Below are 16,594 nucleotides of genomic sequence, written 5' to 3'. Positions count from 1 at the left end.
TTCTTTAGGGAATCTTCAATCCTCTTATCTTCTTCCCTGTTAGGGGCAGTCGTGCTGTTCCTAGGTTTCAGCTTCCTGGAGCAAACATCTCTTCGTTATTGGTCTTTACAGGATGTTGCTCTTAGTTTGTAGTCAGACTATGCGCACAAGACCTTGTGCGTCTGGTTTGGTCTCCAGTATTCTGCCCATTAACCAGGATTCTCGTGGTGCAGTGGAATCCACCACCAAAACAATGTCACCTGAAGCAAAACTTATTTTTACCTTTGACCATCGTTGTCGTTCTTGGATTAGAGGCAAGTATTCCTGTGTCCAGCGTTTCCAAAACTGGTCCGCCATGTATTGCTCTTGTCTCCATCTGCCCTTGACGTACAAGTCTTCATTTATTGGAGAGGTCAAGGTGGTAGTAAGAGTCAGGTGGCAGAGCGGTTAGGGAATTGGGCTAGTAATCGTGGGCTAGTTCGATTCCCGGCTGTGCCAAATTACATTGTGTCCTTGGGCTAGGCACTTCACCCTACTTGCCTAGGGGAGAATGTCCCTGTACTTATTGTAAGTCACTCTGGATAAGAGCGTCTGCTAAATGACTAAAATGTTCATGTAAAAATGTAGTATTGGCTTGAGTTTCAACAGAAGAAGATGGTTTGGTGGTTCCAGGGCCATTGGATCATCAGACATCTTGGTAATGGGTCGATCCTTTAAAATGGCTTCGACCTCAGAAATAGCAGTTTGCAATCCTTCATTATCTAGAACTTGTTGGACGAGAACAGAGTGCAGCACATTTTGGACCATGCGAATCAATCGTTCCCAAACGCCGCCTGTTGGGATCCTGTTGAGGGATTAAAGCACCACTTTATCCCTCGCTGAAGCATAGCATTCCTGATTTTTTCAGGCCTCTTGAGTACTTCTCTCAATTCTCTTTCTGTTCCAATGAAATTTGTGCCCTTGTCTGATCTTACGGTTGTGAAACCTGACCTTGTCAACAGATAAATCTTCGCAATGCATTAATGCAGGAGTCTGTATCAAGTATATGCAACTTCAAGATGTACTGCCCTGCTTGCCATGCAAGTGAAGATTACACCATATCTTTTTACAAGACTAAGTCCACTCTTGATCTCTATAGGACCGAAGTAGTCTACTCCTACATCCGTAAATAGAGGCTTGTCTGGCAAAATTCTCTCCAGTGGCAAGTCTGCCATTTTCTGTTCTCCAACCATTCCTCTCTGTCGTTGACACACTACACAGTCTGTAATGATCTTTCTTGCAGTGGAATTGGCTTTGATATTCCAGTATGTTCTACAGAGGCGAGAAAGCATGTTATTCATATCCAATTTGTTCATGGCTCTGTCGCAACAACTCCCCACCTCCATCAGAGACACTGACTGTCTCTCCCCCTTTAAAAGAAGGCTCAAGACGCACTTTAAGGTTTCCTCAAGGATCACAATGACTCTTGCTTAGAGGGCCCCCGCCCTGCATAGCAAAAGAACAGACTAGGCCTATATAAAAAATATATAAAAACAATGAAACAATTTGAGGGCGCTCATTGAGAGCACCAAGTTTCAACCTCAGGGTAAAAGAATTCCGTAATGTAGGCAATGTAACAGATCTTCATCCACTTGCATGGGCTAAATAGGCTAAAAATCCCTGAATCTGGCAACAATGGCTTTTGCGTATCTTACGTGCCTTTTGCGCCATTATGCCTATTGAAAACGCCATTCACAGAAACCGATTTAGACCAGCCAAAGAGGAAGCTATAATCAACATCTCCACAGACGAAACACTACCACAGCCGCAGGTAGCTAGCAGCAGCACGTCTTCACCAGCAACCAACAATAAATATACTTGCTTAGCATTCCTATTGGCAAGAATAAATGTTTTCCTTTCCTCCATTGATTGTGTGTTATTTCATAGTGGCGATGCTATCCTTAGTGCTGAACTATGAGAAGGCTAGCGCTGTCTTTGGTTTTGAACAATGTGTGGCGGCCTGCGGAAACTCTTCACATCGTTAACATTTGGGTATTTCTGGGTATTATACATATTTGGAAACTACAAACTCTCTTGAATATAAATCTGTTTTAAATCACTCAGATATCTTAATCACAAATGAAGTTACATCATTTTGAAATAAAGTTGAACAGTGTCAAAAAGTGACAAGGGAGAAAATTGCATTCAAAGATTCCACTCCGTTTCCACTCATTCTGTGGCGAATATGGAAAGGAAATCCTTTTAAGTTTAACAGCCTGACTTCATTGATCAGTTGTTTGGGCCTGCTGCAGCACTCAAAAGAGCAGGCAAACTGAGCATTTGATTTGAAATGGCTTGGAAATCTTGCTAGCTGACAAACTGTTGAAATTAACAGTTTTTCACAAGTAATTATATGCGTATTGTACATCACAATGAAGTTTAGGGTGTTAACTAGAGAAAACATCAAAAATCTAATTTTGACAGAAAACGATTTTCGATCTTTTATGGCAAGGGTTTTCATAGTGTAAGACAGTGAGCCTCCCTATTTTTTGGGGTGACTTCCTCACACAAGTCACACAGGCGGGTGAGGACTTTGCCCCGGGACAACCAGCGGACTTCAGCGTGCAGGAGCAGAGGTGATGAGAAGGGCACACCTGAACCTAAGACCTAGTCAAGGTTTTGATGTGAGGTGAAATCGGAACTTCACATTAATGCGAGCGCGCATGGCGAGCGAGCAAACTTTTTTGCATTAATTTCAGTGCAAAATAGTTTTTTTTAGCTTTATGTAGCCTAGCCTAATATGAACATTAAGTTGGACTCATATTACGGAAATTACAACCCAAATGTTTAACTGAAAGATTCAGGGCTTCCCACCCTTGCAGGAACCTAATATTTATGAAGTGACAGATCTTTCTTTTTTTACCTGGCTTTTTCAGTTCCTCCTGGCATCTTTTTCCCTTTTATTTTATTATTCTCTTATCAGCTTAATCTAGCTAACTCCCTCCACAACAATAAATGATGGTTTATTGTCTCCATGGCAAACACTTGGTAGACTACAGGCACTGTTTGAGAAAGAGAGCATGCATGACTGAAAACGGCACATTTTAATGCACGGTGTGATAATGTGCTTATTTAGATTAAAACCTAGTGTAGCCCATTAGCTTACTTATCAGTCACACAGTAACTTAACAAATTTAACACATATCCTTTCATTCGGTATGTGAAAAAAAACAAAGAGAAAGTAGGCGATTTTATAAGCGGCAGAGCGGCCCACTGTGAAGTCTCCCGATGGCCTGAAAACTATTAATAAACAAGCAATATTTTGGGGGGTGCTATCAGGGTGCTTTGGTCTTTCTTGGGGGTGCTGAAGCACCTGCTAGCCCCTCCCTAGCGCTGCCCGTTTCGCCGATGCTGTGGGGCTTACTCGACTTTGCAATAGGCCCACATAATGCAATGAGATATGATGCCTCAGTTAGGGTTTGCCTCTTTGAAGACCACACATTGTGGCTTTTGAACATCGGATGGCCCTATCCAAGAAGATCCCAACTTTATATTTACCTAGTCATATTTTCTGCGCTTTCTGCTGGGTTCAGACATTTTCTATCGGGAAAGTTGCTGTCACTGCTAGCTAAAGATGTTTTGTGTCAAGTATACTTCACATGCTGTCCGGACAGAGAGTGATTAAATGACATTAAAATATGTATATTCCATTCATCTACCAAATTATTATTTTCCAGGAAGCATATATATATTTTTCTCAAAAATAAATAAAAAAAAAAGTTTTTCCAGCCTCCCCTGAAACTCTTTGGCGCCCCCCAGGGGAGGCATGCCCCACACTTTGAAAACCCCTGCTTTAAACGTAAAGTACCGGTTGGCTACACACCTCATGCCGGGCTTATACAGATGTGTGTATTGGCACTTTGAAAGGTTTCAATTATTAGATCCACATATCAATGTATAATTATTCAATCCACTGCAACAATAGGACAAAGGAACACCAACAAAATGTGAATAGCCTACAAACAATAAGCATACTACTGTAGTATAACTGTAACAGGCTAGAGGGGGTTCTAGAGGCGATACTAGGTTTTAATACTGGTCATAGCACTCTCTATCTAACCACTCGTTCAGGTGCTTTCTCGAGTGTTTGCAACCAACTACCGCACACGTCGTTCCCGAACCACTTTTCTTCATGTTGTAAATGTTATATCCTCTTTGTCACTGCAATATCAGTGCTTTGTTGGCACAACGGAGCTAGCTAGTAAAACAAACCCAGCCCGCCAGAATGGAAGTGGATTGCATATAGGGGAGCAGTTCTGGAAGTTGAGCAGAAACGGCTTATGAACTTGTCTATACCAGTCCGTTTGAAACAGTCTGACAGCTTTTGGTCCCTTTTGCTGCAGCAGTGCATCTAAGGTTGGCGTAGGCCTCACTCTTGCTAGTAGGGCTGCAACCAGGACATTCCCCCGAGGGAAGTAGGGTGAAATGCCTTGCCCAAGGACACAACGGCATTGCAGGAAATCGATCCAGCAACCTTCTGATTACGAGCCCGACTCCCTCACTGCTCAGCCATCTGACTCCCTCAGAAGAATTGCGAGGATTAAGCTATTTTCAAAGATTAGTGATTTTCTATCATTTTATTTTAAACTTAATTGAAAAGGTAAAGGCTGTGGAAGTATACCAGACATTTTTTAAGATACTCTGGTGTCTGTTTGAGGTTTTATATTCATACAAATATTATAAAAGTCCACATTTTTCAAAATGGTGTGGGTAGTTTTCACCCGGTCCCTAACGCGACGCTGCAAAGTACCGTCTTCAGAATGTGAGACGAATGTCGAATATGAAACGAACTTCACCTCGGTCAATAAACACACCATTTCGACGTATTTAGTGTGGAATGCTGCACACCTTGGATAACTTAAGTCGTACTGATTTCTCCGCCATGTGTTTCAGAACAACGTTACTCAACAACGTCTCTCCGATGGTCTTTTCTCTACCTCCACTCTGCTCCACGCTCAACTAAACTTTTTTTTTTATACTCAAACATCTCCGCGACTTTAAGAGTGGTGTAATAATCGCGCGACACAACGAAACGATAACGAAATTCGTTGCCAACGCTTTTAATAATAGATTTTAATCGATTTCATAGATTCGTTGTTGCAGCCCTACTTGCTAATAACACATTTTTTACATTAAATCGAGCTTTGAGAAATTTCTCAGTTCGATGATATTGAATTGAATTTATGCCTTTCGAGAACCACATTTCTCTGAGGTGTAAAGTAGGTCAGAGTCTTAGCCTCCTCAAAAGTTACTTTCAGACCAGGCAGATCAGCAAAAATGTGTTACACGTGTAACAGACGTGATCTTGCAAGCTCCGTCATGGGTATACAGGTAGCCGTCCGCTCCCACCGGGAGTCGAACTCACCACCCCTGACTTCTCAAGCGCCTCCACTGCCAACTAGATCAACGAAAAGATAGCAATTTTCTGACGCGTGTGGCCTGTTACGTACTTGAGGAGTGAGTTTCACCACATACCGGCTACACACGCAGGGATGCAAACGGCGCGCTTTTAAGGCCGATTTATACTTCTGCGTTTTTACGCACACGGGGAACGCCCTTTCCTTCAAGAAACGCCCTCTGCGTGTCTTCGCAAAGCGCCTGCTGATTTTCCTGACTATCCGTCTGTCCGTGCGTCTTTGTACGGATACCCCTTGGCTATGATTGGTCCGTATTGCGTCAGGGGTGGGGGGCGGGGTTGCCGTGACCAACAAGAGAACAGAATCCTTTGACCGCCATTGTTGTACGTTTTTACAACTCTTTTTTGACCTAAACAGTACATGTAAATCAGCATCTGAATTAAAATGTGACGAGAAAAGGACAGTGTAGTTGCTGAAAATGTGCTTATTTTATTGATGAAATGGTTCATTTGTAAATTTGCTCCGACTTTTCGATAACCTAGCTAGCATCGCAGTGCAGCGTCATCTACTGTTCTGGCTGTGAATTGCTTTCAGCACGCAGAGCCGTCGGAGTAGTATAAATTCAACCAGTCCGTCCGACTCCGTCCGACTCCGTGCGTGCGTCTGTCCGTTAACTGAGACGCAGAAGTATAAATCGGCCTTAAGGCGCCTCCCGCTTTTTTAACGTCAATTTAGGTGACTTGTGAATCGTGCAGATCTGAAGAGTTTTTTAAGGGGGGGGGGGGGGTGTCTGATTATAATTGCACCAACAGTAATTCTGGATTGCCTCCACCAAACAATTAAATAGGAAATAAGCAATTCAGAAGTAGCCTATGCGCGCAAGCGTGAACTAGCCTACTTGTGTGTCTTCTTGCTGCGTATCTTTTACTGTCTATGGCGAGGTGACTCAATGGGCGGATCCGGACCTAGACGCAAAGCAAGCAGCGTGCGTTACGCTGAATGTCCGTGGGAGGGACATAATCGCAGCATTTATCCAATGACCATATAGTTTCGAAGCACAAAAAAAAACCTGTTTAAAGCAGCCCCATTCAATTACCCTGGACGCTGGGCTTCAACAGAGAAATGCACTGTGACGCTATGGGAAAGTATGAGAAGGAAATCGAGTCAGTCGACCTGCTACTATAATGTTTCTGATTCTGAACGAACTCGTTTTCGAGATGAACGTGTTCTAACACATTCAAAATGTTAACACAATTGTAAATATTTGACCATACACTTTTTTGACATTTTTGGGGAAGCCGAACTTCCCTTGCAGTCTTAAAGAGATCGCCTACTGTCATGGATTTTATTGGGAAGGTGACAATACACAGCTTGTGGCAAGTAGAACAAACTACCTCTCAAAAGTAAGACCCTACAGGTCTTGTCCTCCATTGATCCTATGGTGAGGGGCCATTCCCAGGCTGTTACTCAGCTAAAGGAGTTGGCTAGGATCATCAACATTTAGTGCCCTTAGAGGTGGCCAGGAAGAAGAGGAAGGAGTAAAACTAGAAGTGCTAGATAGTTTAATAAGAGTTTATGTATCGGAATAAAAAATGAAATTAATAAGTGTTGGCGTATTTTGATCTTCAGAATGTCATTTTACTCTATGTGCATATAGGGGTGGGCCAGCAATGTCAGGGGGTTGGTGGCAATGTAAGTATATTGATATTTGCTGTGGGGCGAGGGCTGAAATGACTTCTCTCTTTTTTGACCATGCATGTGTTTGCATCCCTGTGCACTGGTGTGCCTTTACAGTGTAGCAAGGTAGCTCTTCTCACCTCATCTGGATTGCGTACGGACCCACTGGCTATCTCAAAAATGTAATAAGACTCCATCCAAAGTGTATATTCCGTGTACAAGTCTGAAGCTCCCCTGTTCAACGGGGTTGGAGGTGATATTTATGCCATAGCATATCCGACTTGAACAACAGCAGGTGCTCTGCCATCCTCCATCTCGATCGCTAGCCTAGCTAATGCGTTCAATTAGCAGACTTTACTGTCGTTTTCTTTGAAAGTTGATTCTGTGTCGTTCTTCAGTGCATTTGGACGAATCTTGAGTCCTTTTAAACAATCCTCGTCGCCATAAATGTTGTATTGTCCAATAAAGAATCTGGTTGTCATTAACTTATTTTATTGTCAACTCGGTACATCTCCCATAAATGTGCTCTCTATCTATTCATACGCCGTCTAACTGTCCGGCTTCCGTAGTTCGCGTTTCCTTAACTATACTACAGAAGTATTATAAAGTTCGAAAAATCAAGGAAAAATACAGGAAGGTGACGCCTGGGTTCTGTGCACTGGGCAGCGGGACTCTGGGATACTGAGCTGATGCTGGCTTCTGAACGCTGGGAAGCGGTGGCTTCTGGGTGCTAGGCAGTGGGAAACTTGAACTGAAGGCAAGCGAACAGGAGTAGACAGTGTTAGCTGGGAGTCCGGTGGGGGAGCTGAAGAAGCCCAGGAAATAGTAGACAGTGATTGCTGTAGCTCACAAATTGAAGATTGAGGAGGGACACGGGAGACAAAGCTGCAGGAACCTGGAGCTGCTGCTTGGGCTGGTATCTTGGAAGCTGCGCCTGCTGAACAAAGGACTCGAAGAGAGACATCATCGGTGGGACCGGGGCTGAGAGAGACACACAGGCCCACACCATAGACATAGGTAGACCACAGGGAACACTAGAAGGCAAAGACACACAGGAAGTGGAGGAGGGGCTCTCCAGGGGAAGGCAATGTTATTGATCTTGTTTTGGTCACACAACCTTCAACTGCCCTTTTGCAACTTTCATAACCCCTTACACTCCCTCATGCTGTACCTTCTTAAATGTGTGTAATAAACAATATTGCTAACACTTTAAACCATGTAATTGCATGTACCTACAATGGTATTACAATATTGTAATAATTATACATAATAATACAAATTTAGATATAAATGTATTACAATGCTACAGTTGCATAGTAGTTAATGTGCAGATAACAACAGAAAACATGGAAGACTTTTAATTGGGGTAGCTGTGCTCTGAGGTAGGCAGGGGGCTGTCACTGTCAATCAGCACTCTTCCTTTACTCGCAGTTAGACGGTGGGATGTCACACTTTCATCTTCACCTCCTGTAGGCTGTTATGGATGTCATTTGAGACCCCCCCCACACCCCCCGCCCTCACCCCCAGCCACAACTCTGATTAGCAGACAGGCGTGGGCTTGTTCTGGAGACTCTGGGACTGTTGGAAAGCCATGACGGCATATGCAGACCAGGGTAAGACAACCAGAACCGTCAATCACCCAATGAATTTGTAACTTGTAGGGTTAATGAAACCCCATAAGAAAAAAGGTAACTAAGAAGCAAACAAAGAAAAGGTAACATTTAATATAACATTTTCTGAGGTACTTAGGAAAATTTAAGCTGGAAAGATTCAAAGAGAGCTGGCTTTTGGATTTTAGACTTCATCAAAGTTGAGGCAAGCTCAGACATTGAGGGGGGCTCTGTGCTGGATGTGTGTATGCTATTCAGCTGGGAAACCAATATCACAAGAGAAGAGAATAGACTGAACATAAATGTGCCAGAAAGAGGCTAACGTGTGGTGTTTTCGTGTCTCTAAAACCTTTGTGTCACCAGGCTGTCTGGCCATCACACTGTGTTGCCTTGGCCAGGGGATTTAAGACTTTTTTGTGACCTATTGACCCATTTTGGCTCTTGCCTGCGCAATCAAAGTCATCAGTAAATGTACATACCCCTCAAGCCCCACCTTCATCTCTCGCAGGAGTGCCCAGGGTACCTAGAGCTTTGCCTCATTCGCACCCGTCATGGCTACGTGTGGCTGGGCTGACAGCCTAATTTCTGCCCTCTCCTACACATGTAGAAATGCAGCGCAGGCAGAATCAATCATAGTAGCTTTATAATTAGCCACTTTCTCTGTGGTGTTGTTGAACAGAATATAAAAGAGACAATATTTTTGTGTATGGATGTATGTACTGTAGTTCCCATGCTCCGGAATGGGCCTGCCAGTGTTTATGTGCGTGTGTGTATGTGCTGTGTGTGTTAGTATGTGAGTAAGAAGGTTGTTTCAAGGGGTGCAGTGACAGGCCAGAAGGAGGTGTGAGGAGTTAGGGAGGGGTGGGGGGTATATCAACTAGTCTCTAGGCTCTGCAGGTCGGAATCATGCCTGTGGCTGTGGCCTGATTGCTTTTATATGAAATGATTGCGTTTTAAGTGCCTCTGGGGTCTACAGACTAAAACCAGTCCTTTGCCTCCCTCTCTGGCTCCGTCTTTTCTTGCTTCCACCAACCTCCTGCTAGCAATTCTGGGCTGCAGTGTGGAGGTGTGGGTGTAGGTGCTAGTAGCAGCCCTGAGGTGAAGGGGTGGGTGGTGTGTCAGGTGCAGAAGGTGAGAGCACAGCTGCTGTTTCTCTTTCCAGGTATTGTGTTCAAATGAAAGGGTGTAATGGTGCTTATGAAGTGAAAATAAAACAGGGAGTGTGCAATCCCAAAAGTAACAAAAGTCAATAAAAGGTTATCTTGTGAGGAATCGGACTGTAAAAATCTAACAAATATTGTAATGACTTACTTTACCTCAAATCTGACAATCCAATTTCATTTAATTACATACAGTTTTCTATGTACATTTCTTATGTTACACCCACCACATTTACTGTTTTAACCACACTACACTCAACTACACCCAACTGTAATAACATTAATACCCTAACTCAAGGTTGAACATATGGTCATTATCTGAGGTAGAAAACAAATGATCAATTAAGAATAATAGAATTGGCGTGGCCGAAGCAAAGTGCTGATTGTTAAAGTTTTACTCAAGTCACTGAATGAGGAAGTGACATCCAAACTAAAGACTTGCCTTAATGAGTGGACTGACAGATTGTATTTTTTATTTGAATTTTGAGAGCAAAAGAGCATAGTAGTACAAGAAAATGTTAAAGTGTAGACCGGGGGTGCCGTTCTGCTGCCACAATCCATTGACATTTGAAAATGAAATCTAAAAAACCTTGGCAATATGTAATGCATTTGACTGAGCTTTCATTTTAATTTTGAATTGCGGAATGCATTAATGCTTTGCATGACCAATTTGCACATTGAAATGCCAATTGCAAAATTCATTTCCATTTGAATAGAAAGTGCAAAAATGTCCATATTCAACAAGCTGTCACCCCTTTCTGTAGCCAATACCTTGTTTTATTACCAACTAACAGAGCAGCAAATAATATTCACAATTCTACAAGAAAGAAGTTTGCAAGTATGGGATAGCCATTTTGGGCAATCATGATAGAACACATCACAATTTCTAAATAAAACCTAACCCTTCAAAACTATTTAAATTATGTATTTGCAATAGATATAGATTGGAATATATATTGGAATGGCAGTCTGTTCCCTTTCGTGGATCATGAACTGGGCCACCTGGATATTTTCTCAAAATGTGTCTGATCTCACACGTAATGGTAGCCCATACTGGTGCACTGCTGCCAACACACTGTCAAAACTGCTGTGATTGTTTGTGGCAGCAAAGTACACTTTGTATGGAGTAAATAAGAAAATTGACTGCATGCCTGGAACATCTACGGTTTCATGGTCTAAGACCACTGCAACAGGCCTACTAAAATTTAGGTCTACCCGATTAACTTATGGTTTCCATGATTGTGCCAGAGACTGTTAAGGCCGATTTATACTTCTGCGTCTCCGTTAACGGACAGACGCACGCACGGAGTCGGACGGACTGGTTAAATTTATACTACTCCGACGGCTCTGCGTGCTGAAAGCAATTCACAGCCAGAACAGTAGATGACGCTGCACTGCGATGCTAGCTAGGTTATCGAAAAGTCGGAGCAAATTTACAAAATAACTATTTCATCAATAAAATAAGCACATTTTCAGCAACTACACTGTCCTTTTCTTGTCACATTTTAATTCAGATGCTGATTTACATGTACTTTTTAGCTGAAATAAGAGTTGTAAAAACGTACAACAATGGCGGACAAAGGATTTTGTTCTCTTGTTGGTCACGGCAACCCCGCCCCCCAACCCTGACGCAATACGGGCCAATCATAGCCAAGGGGTATCCGTAAAAAGACGCACGGACAGACGGATAGTCAGGAAAATCAAGAGGCGCACGCAGAGCTCTGTGAGGGCTCTGCGAAGACACGCAGAGGGCGTTTCTTGAAGGAGAGGGCGTTCCCCGTGTGCGTGTGCGTAAAAACACAGAAGTATAAATCGGCCTTTAGGGCCTGGCAAATTGTAGTGTTATCCTTTCTGTATGAGCTTGGACAGTCAGAATAGGGAAACTTTAGGATCAACTCTTCTCAGTGGATCCTCAACACAATATCTTATAAAATGACCAAATAGATGTAAGATATTTAAAGGGGTCATTGATTGCAGAAACAAATTTACATTGTCACAGCTGAACAACGACAGTTCAGTGGGTATAATGGACATACAGTGAACCTCAAAGTCCATTGACACCTCTTTCTTCTTTCTTTCTTGGGGTTACACTGTCACCTTAAGAGCAGTTCACGGTTAGCTCGTGAGGGTGGTGAAATCATGTTTCACGTCATAAAGTTAGCGCGGGTAAAACACTGGAAGAGCAAGCCTCCAATACCATGGTATAGTGACTGCGTGTGAGCTGAAACAGCGGAATAGCGCAAGCGATTAAACACACATTTCACACAACTATTCAATATTGCATTATCTGTGTATACTAATAAATTGTGTTAATTGGTATGTCCTTGCCTGCTCCAGAGGGGATATATTGTTGGTTGTGTTTCGGGTCCATGTGGGGTTTGGCGCGCAGACTGTACACCAGTAGAAAGTGAGTCTATATAAAGAAATGTCATGATCAATGGTTAATTGTCAGCAAAATATTTTAATTTACCAATGTTCTCTAATGTGTGGCTCAACCATTGTATTTTTTTTTATTTTCTTTCATTATTCAGAAGAGCCACTACTGTTTCTTATACTGTTGCCTATTTTGTATCTATTTTATACATGTAGCTAAGTTAGGAAATAAGTATTTTTTTTCTGAAAGCTCCTCAAAGGTTAAAGATTAACACTGTTCTTAATAAGTGCAGTGGTGGGATCCCTTAATTAGTTTTGAGGTTGTAGTTGGATAGAGACAGAGTATAAGCAACAGTAGTGGTGAAGAAGGGTCCAGTCCTGGCAGCATCAAGTGCGACAACTGCCGTGAGGTGTGCTGGAGTGGCTGCTTGTGAGTTGTGGCTGGTGTTCCAGGACCAGAGGGGTGTCTGCATCTTTGCCGTGGACCTTTGGAGGAGGGGACTGCCTGATTTCAGTCTTCTAGAGCTGTTGGACAGAGACATTGCGGACTGCACTATTCTCTTATAATAAAGATACAGTAAGAGACACTTCAGAATGTCAGAAGAGGATGCGGCTGGTCCTAGGGCAGGAACGAGCCATGATGGAGATGACCCATCGGCTTCTTTGTTCAAGGGTGGAGTTAACACTTTGGTACAACTGCAGTCACAGATTTTGGATCTAAGTAGCAAACATGATGCAGTAATGTCAAGTATTGCTAATCTGAGTAATGTTCAGCCTTGGTCTGGGGTTCTTTCCGGGGTTCTCTAATTTTCCAGGGTTCTCTAACAAGAGAAGTACTTCTGAACAGAAGGACCACAACTCCTGTGGACCTATTTCCCACTTTTCTGCTTCCAGCGGCAGATTTAGTGGGAATTCTAGCCAGTGCCGCGCTAGGCTTTGCTCATGCAGTGAAACGCCGTAGAAGGGGAAAGCGAGCGGGAGCGCTAGTTTGACTATGCAGACGTGGAATCCGAACAGTGCTTCCAAGTTTTTTCCTCTCCAACGTACATTCACTGTGCACTAAAATGGACGAACTTCAGCTGCTGATGGTGAAAAACAGAGAATTTCTTTCATCTTCAGTTTTGTGCTTCACAGAGACATGGCTGTGCAATTTGATCCCGGACACCGCCTTACATCTGGCAGGCTTTCAACTCGTGAGAGCTGATCGGGACACTGCACTCTCTGGCAAAACCAAAGGCGGTGGTATTTGTTTCTACATCAACAGTGGCTGGTGTGTAGATGTGACAGTGATTCTGCAACATTGTTCTCCGGATCTGGAATCATTTTTTATAATCTGTAAACCTTTTTACTCGCCACGAGAATTCGCGTCACTCATTTTGGTCGGAGTTTACATGGCGCCGGGTCCACGGGTTAAAGATGCTCAACACACGCTCGCCGACCAGATTCTGAGTGTGGAGCGAGCAAACCCGGATTCCCTTGTTATTGGACTCTGCGACTTTAACAAAGGTAATCTCAGCCACGAACTCTCTAAATACAGACAATTCATCAAATGCCCAACCAGAGAAGAGAACACTCTGGATCACTGCTACACTACAGTCAGTAGAGCCTACCACGCCGTCCCTCGCGCAGCACTGGGCCACTCTGACCATACCATGGTCCATCTGATTCCTGCATACAGGCAGAAAATAAAGCTCTGTAAACCTGTTGTGAGGACATCAAAACAGTGGACCAGTGAGGCTATGGAGGATCTGCGGGCGTGCTTGGACTGTACTGACCGGGATATGTTCACGTCTGCTACCAATAGTCTGGATGAACTCACTGAGGCTGTTACATCATACATTAGCTTCTGTGAGGACTGCTGTATACCAACACGCACCAGTTGGAGCTTCAAGAACGACAAGCCCTGGTTCTCAGCAGAGCTGAGAAGGTTGAGGTCAGAGAAGGAGAAAGCTTTTAGGAGTGGGGATAGAGACAGATTCAAGGAGTCGAGGAACAGGTTTAGCAAGGCGGTGAGAGTGGCTAAACGACTGTACTCTGAGAAACTGAAGCGTCAATTCTCTGCTAACGACTCTGCTTCTGTCTGGAGAGGGCTAAGGCAAATCACCAACTACAAGCCCAGAGCCCCCCACTCCAGCAACGACTACCGCCTGGCCAACGACCTGAACAAGTTCTACTGCAGATTTGAAAGACAATTGGACAGTCCTGAACTACCCCCCCCCCCCCACTGTGACGACTCTCTCCATTCAGGAGGGTGAAGTTAACAGACTGTTCAAGAGGCAGAACCCCCGCAAAGCAGCTGGGCCGGGCTCTGTCTCTCCTGCCACTCTCAAGCACTGCGCTGACCAGCTGTCTCCCGTGTTTACAAACATATTTAACACCTCCCTGGAGACATGCCATGTGCCAGCCTGTCTCAAGTCCTCCACCATCATCCGCTATACGAGAACATATAGCGTCCTACTGGAGTGAACTCCGAGAGCGCTGCATTGACTGCGAGTGATCAAGGCTGTAGTATATTATTGAGTTTAGCTAAAACGTAGTCTTTTGGGTAGAGCTAAACGGTCAGCAGTTAGATAACCAGTTCAAACTGGTCAAGGAGTAACTAGCCAGTGAGTCAGTTTCGGTTTCAGGGTACTCAGGGTATTCTTTTGTTTGACAGTAATTGGGGGCGTTGTATCTGCACATTAGCATATTTAAGGCGGTTAGCACTACAGAGGCAGCCTCGTCTGCCAGCCTCGGCCCACGAAGACTCAGTCGAACAAAGACAAAGGAGTCTACCTGCGGAGTCCACCGAGGAAGGCCGAAGAGGCGGATCACCTCTTCTGATAAGTATCAACCTATTCATAATTAGATCATATTCTACCTAGAATGTATTCATAGCTAGCATGTGTTTCCTTAGCATTCCTGTTCATTACACTACCCGTAGACGTAGATATGTCACAGAGTATATTCGGTCAACTTCTAACCTTCACTACCTATCCAGTTCTTCTCAACGTGACCTTTCTCTTTCTTTAGGGCTCTGGAACTGCCAGTCTGCTGTGAACAAGGCAGAGTGCATGTGCTTCTTTCCTCACATATTAACTACACATCCACACCACTCTCTGTTACTGCCAAATCATTTGAACATGATAATGTTATGCTAACTGATCCTATCAAAGCATGCTTAATTGTTCTTTATCGCCCACCAGGACCGCTAGCTGACTTTGTGGAGGAGCTGGACATGCTCCTCAGCGTCCTCCCAGATGATGGAACCCCCCTGATAGTCCTTGGGGACTTCAACATCCACCTCCAAGGAACGCAGGCTGTCGACTTCTTGTCTCTCCTGACCTCCTTCGACCTGACGCTGCTGAGCACACCGGCGACCCACAAGGCAGGCAAACAGCTAGATCTCGTCCTGACACGTAACTGTATCACTGACTTAACCTCTGTAACCCCACTACACATTTTTGATCACTACTTTATCCAATTCTCTGTCTCTCTCCCTCCAACCCGTCCCACCTCCCCTCCCCTCGTAACTTTCCGGCGCAACCTCCGCTCCCTATCCCCCTCCCATTTCTCCTCTATTGTAACATCTTCCCTCCCTTCTATTGACGAGTTCTCGTCCCACCCCACTAACACTTCCACTGACACCTTGTTAACCACTTTAACTGCATCACTTGACTCTCTCTGTCCCCTGTCAACCAGGCCTGCACAATCTTCTCCCTCCTGCCCGTGGCTTACGGATGTTATTCGTGAAGAACGGTCCACCCTTCGAGCAGCTGAGAGGAGATGGCGCAAGTCCAAAGACAGTCTGGACCTTGATAAGTATCACTCCCTCCTCAAATCCTTCTCTTCTCACATAACTAGTGCTAAAACCCTCTACTTTCTTAACAAAATTAATTCTGCTTCTAACCCCCACAAACTTTTCTCTACCTTCTCCACCCTTCTTAACCCACCTCCCCCATCCCCTCCCTCCACCCTGACAGCAGACGACTTCTCCTCCTTCTTTGAGAAAAAAGTCGCAGACATTAGCAGTCGGTTCCCCTAAACCCACCTTTCCTACCCCCTCACCCTCCATGACTGACCCAACTAAATGTCTAAACTCTTTCTGTCCCCTGTCCGAGGCAGCGCTCTCAGACCTCATTCTCTCTCATCGCCCCACCTCCTGTCCCCTTGACCCTGTCCCCTCCCCTCTCTTTCAAACCATCTCCCCCTCTATCATAACTTTTCTGCTCCATGTTCTAAGCTCCTCTCTTACCTCTGGCACCTTCCCCTCTGCCTTCAAACAGGCCAGAGTTGCCCCTCTACTCAAAAAACCCTCCCTTAACCCTGCCATCCTCTAGAACTACAGACCGGTATCACTGTTACCCTTCTTCTCTAAAACAATTGAACGTGCTGTATCTAACCAACTGTCTAACTTTCT

At 44.3% G+C, this 16,594-nt stretch overlaps 1 protein-coding gene and 1 pseudogene across 1 annotated transcript; both read left to right on the top strand.

Moving 5' to 3' along the window:
• Positions 1-12,789: 12,789 nt before the first annotated feature.
• LOC146267984 (uncharacterized) lies at positions 12,790-13,721 on the top strand (annotated as a pseudogene).
• A 15-nt stretch (positions 13,722-13,736) lies between these two features.
• Positions 13,737-14,450, top strand: LOC146267983 (uncharacterized). Its single transcript, XM_084709427.1, has one exon. It carries the CDS (start codon positions 13,848-13,850, stop codon positions 14,448-14,450), a length of 603 nt encoding a protein of 200 aa, XP_084565553.1. The 5' UTR covers positions 13,737-13,847.
• The last annotated feature ends 2,144 nt before the right edge of the window (positions 14,451-16,594 follow it).

Source organism: Hypomesus nipponensis, chromosome 11 (genome assembly GCF_054491055.1).
Source record: "Hypomesus nipponensis isolate SF chromosome 11, ASM5449105v1, whole genome shotgun sequence".
NCBI classification, from domain to species: domain Eukaryota; kingdom Metazoa; phylum Chordata; class Actinopteri; order Osmeriformes; family Osmeridae; genus Hypomesus; species Hypomesus nipponensis.
Note: the sequence above shows the minus strand (reverse complement) of the source record. Positions and strands in the feature narration are given on the sequence as shown.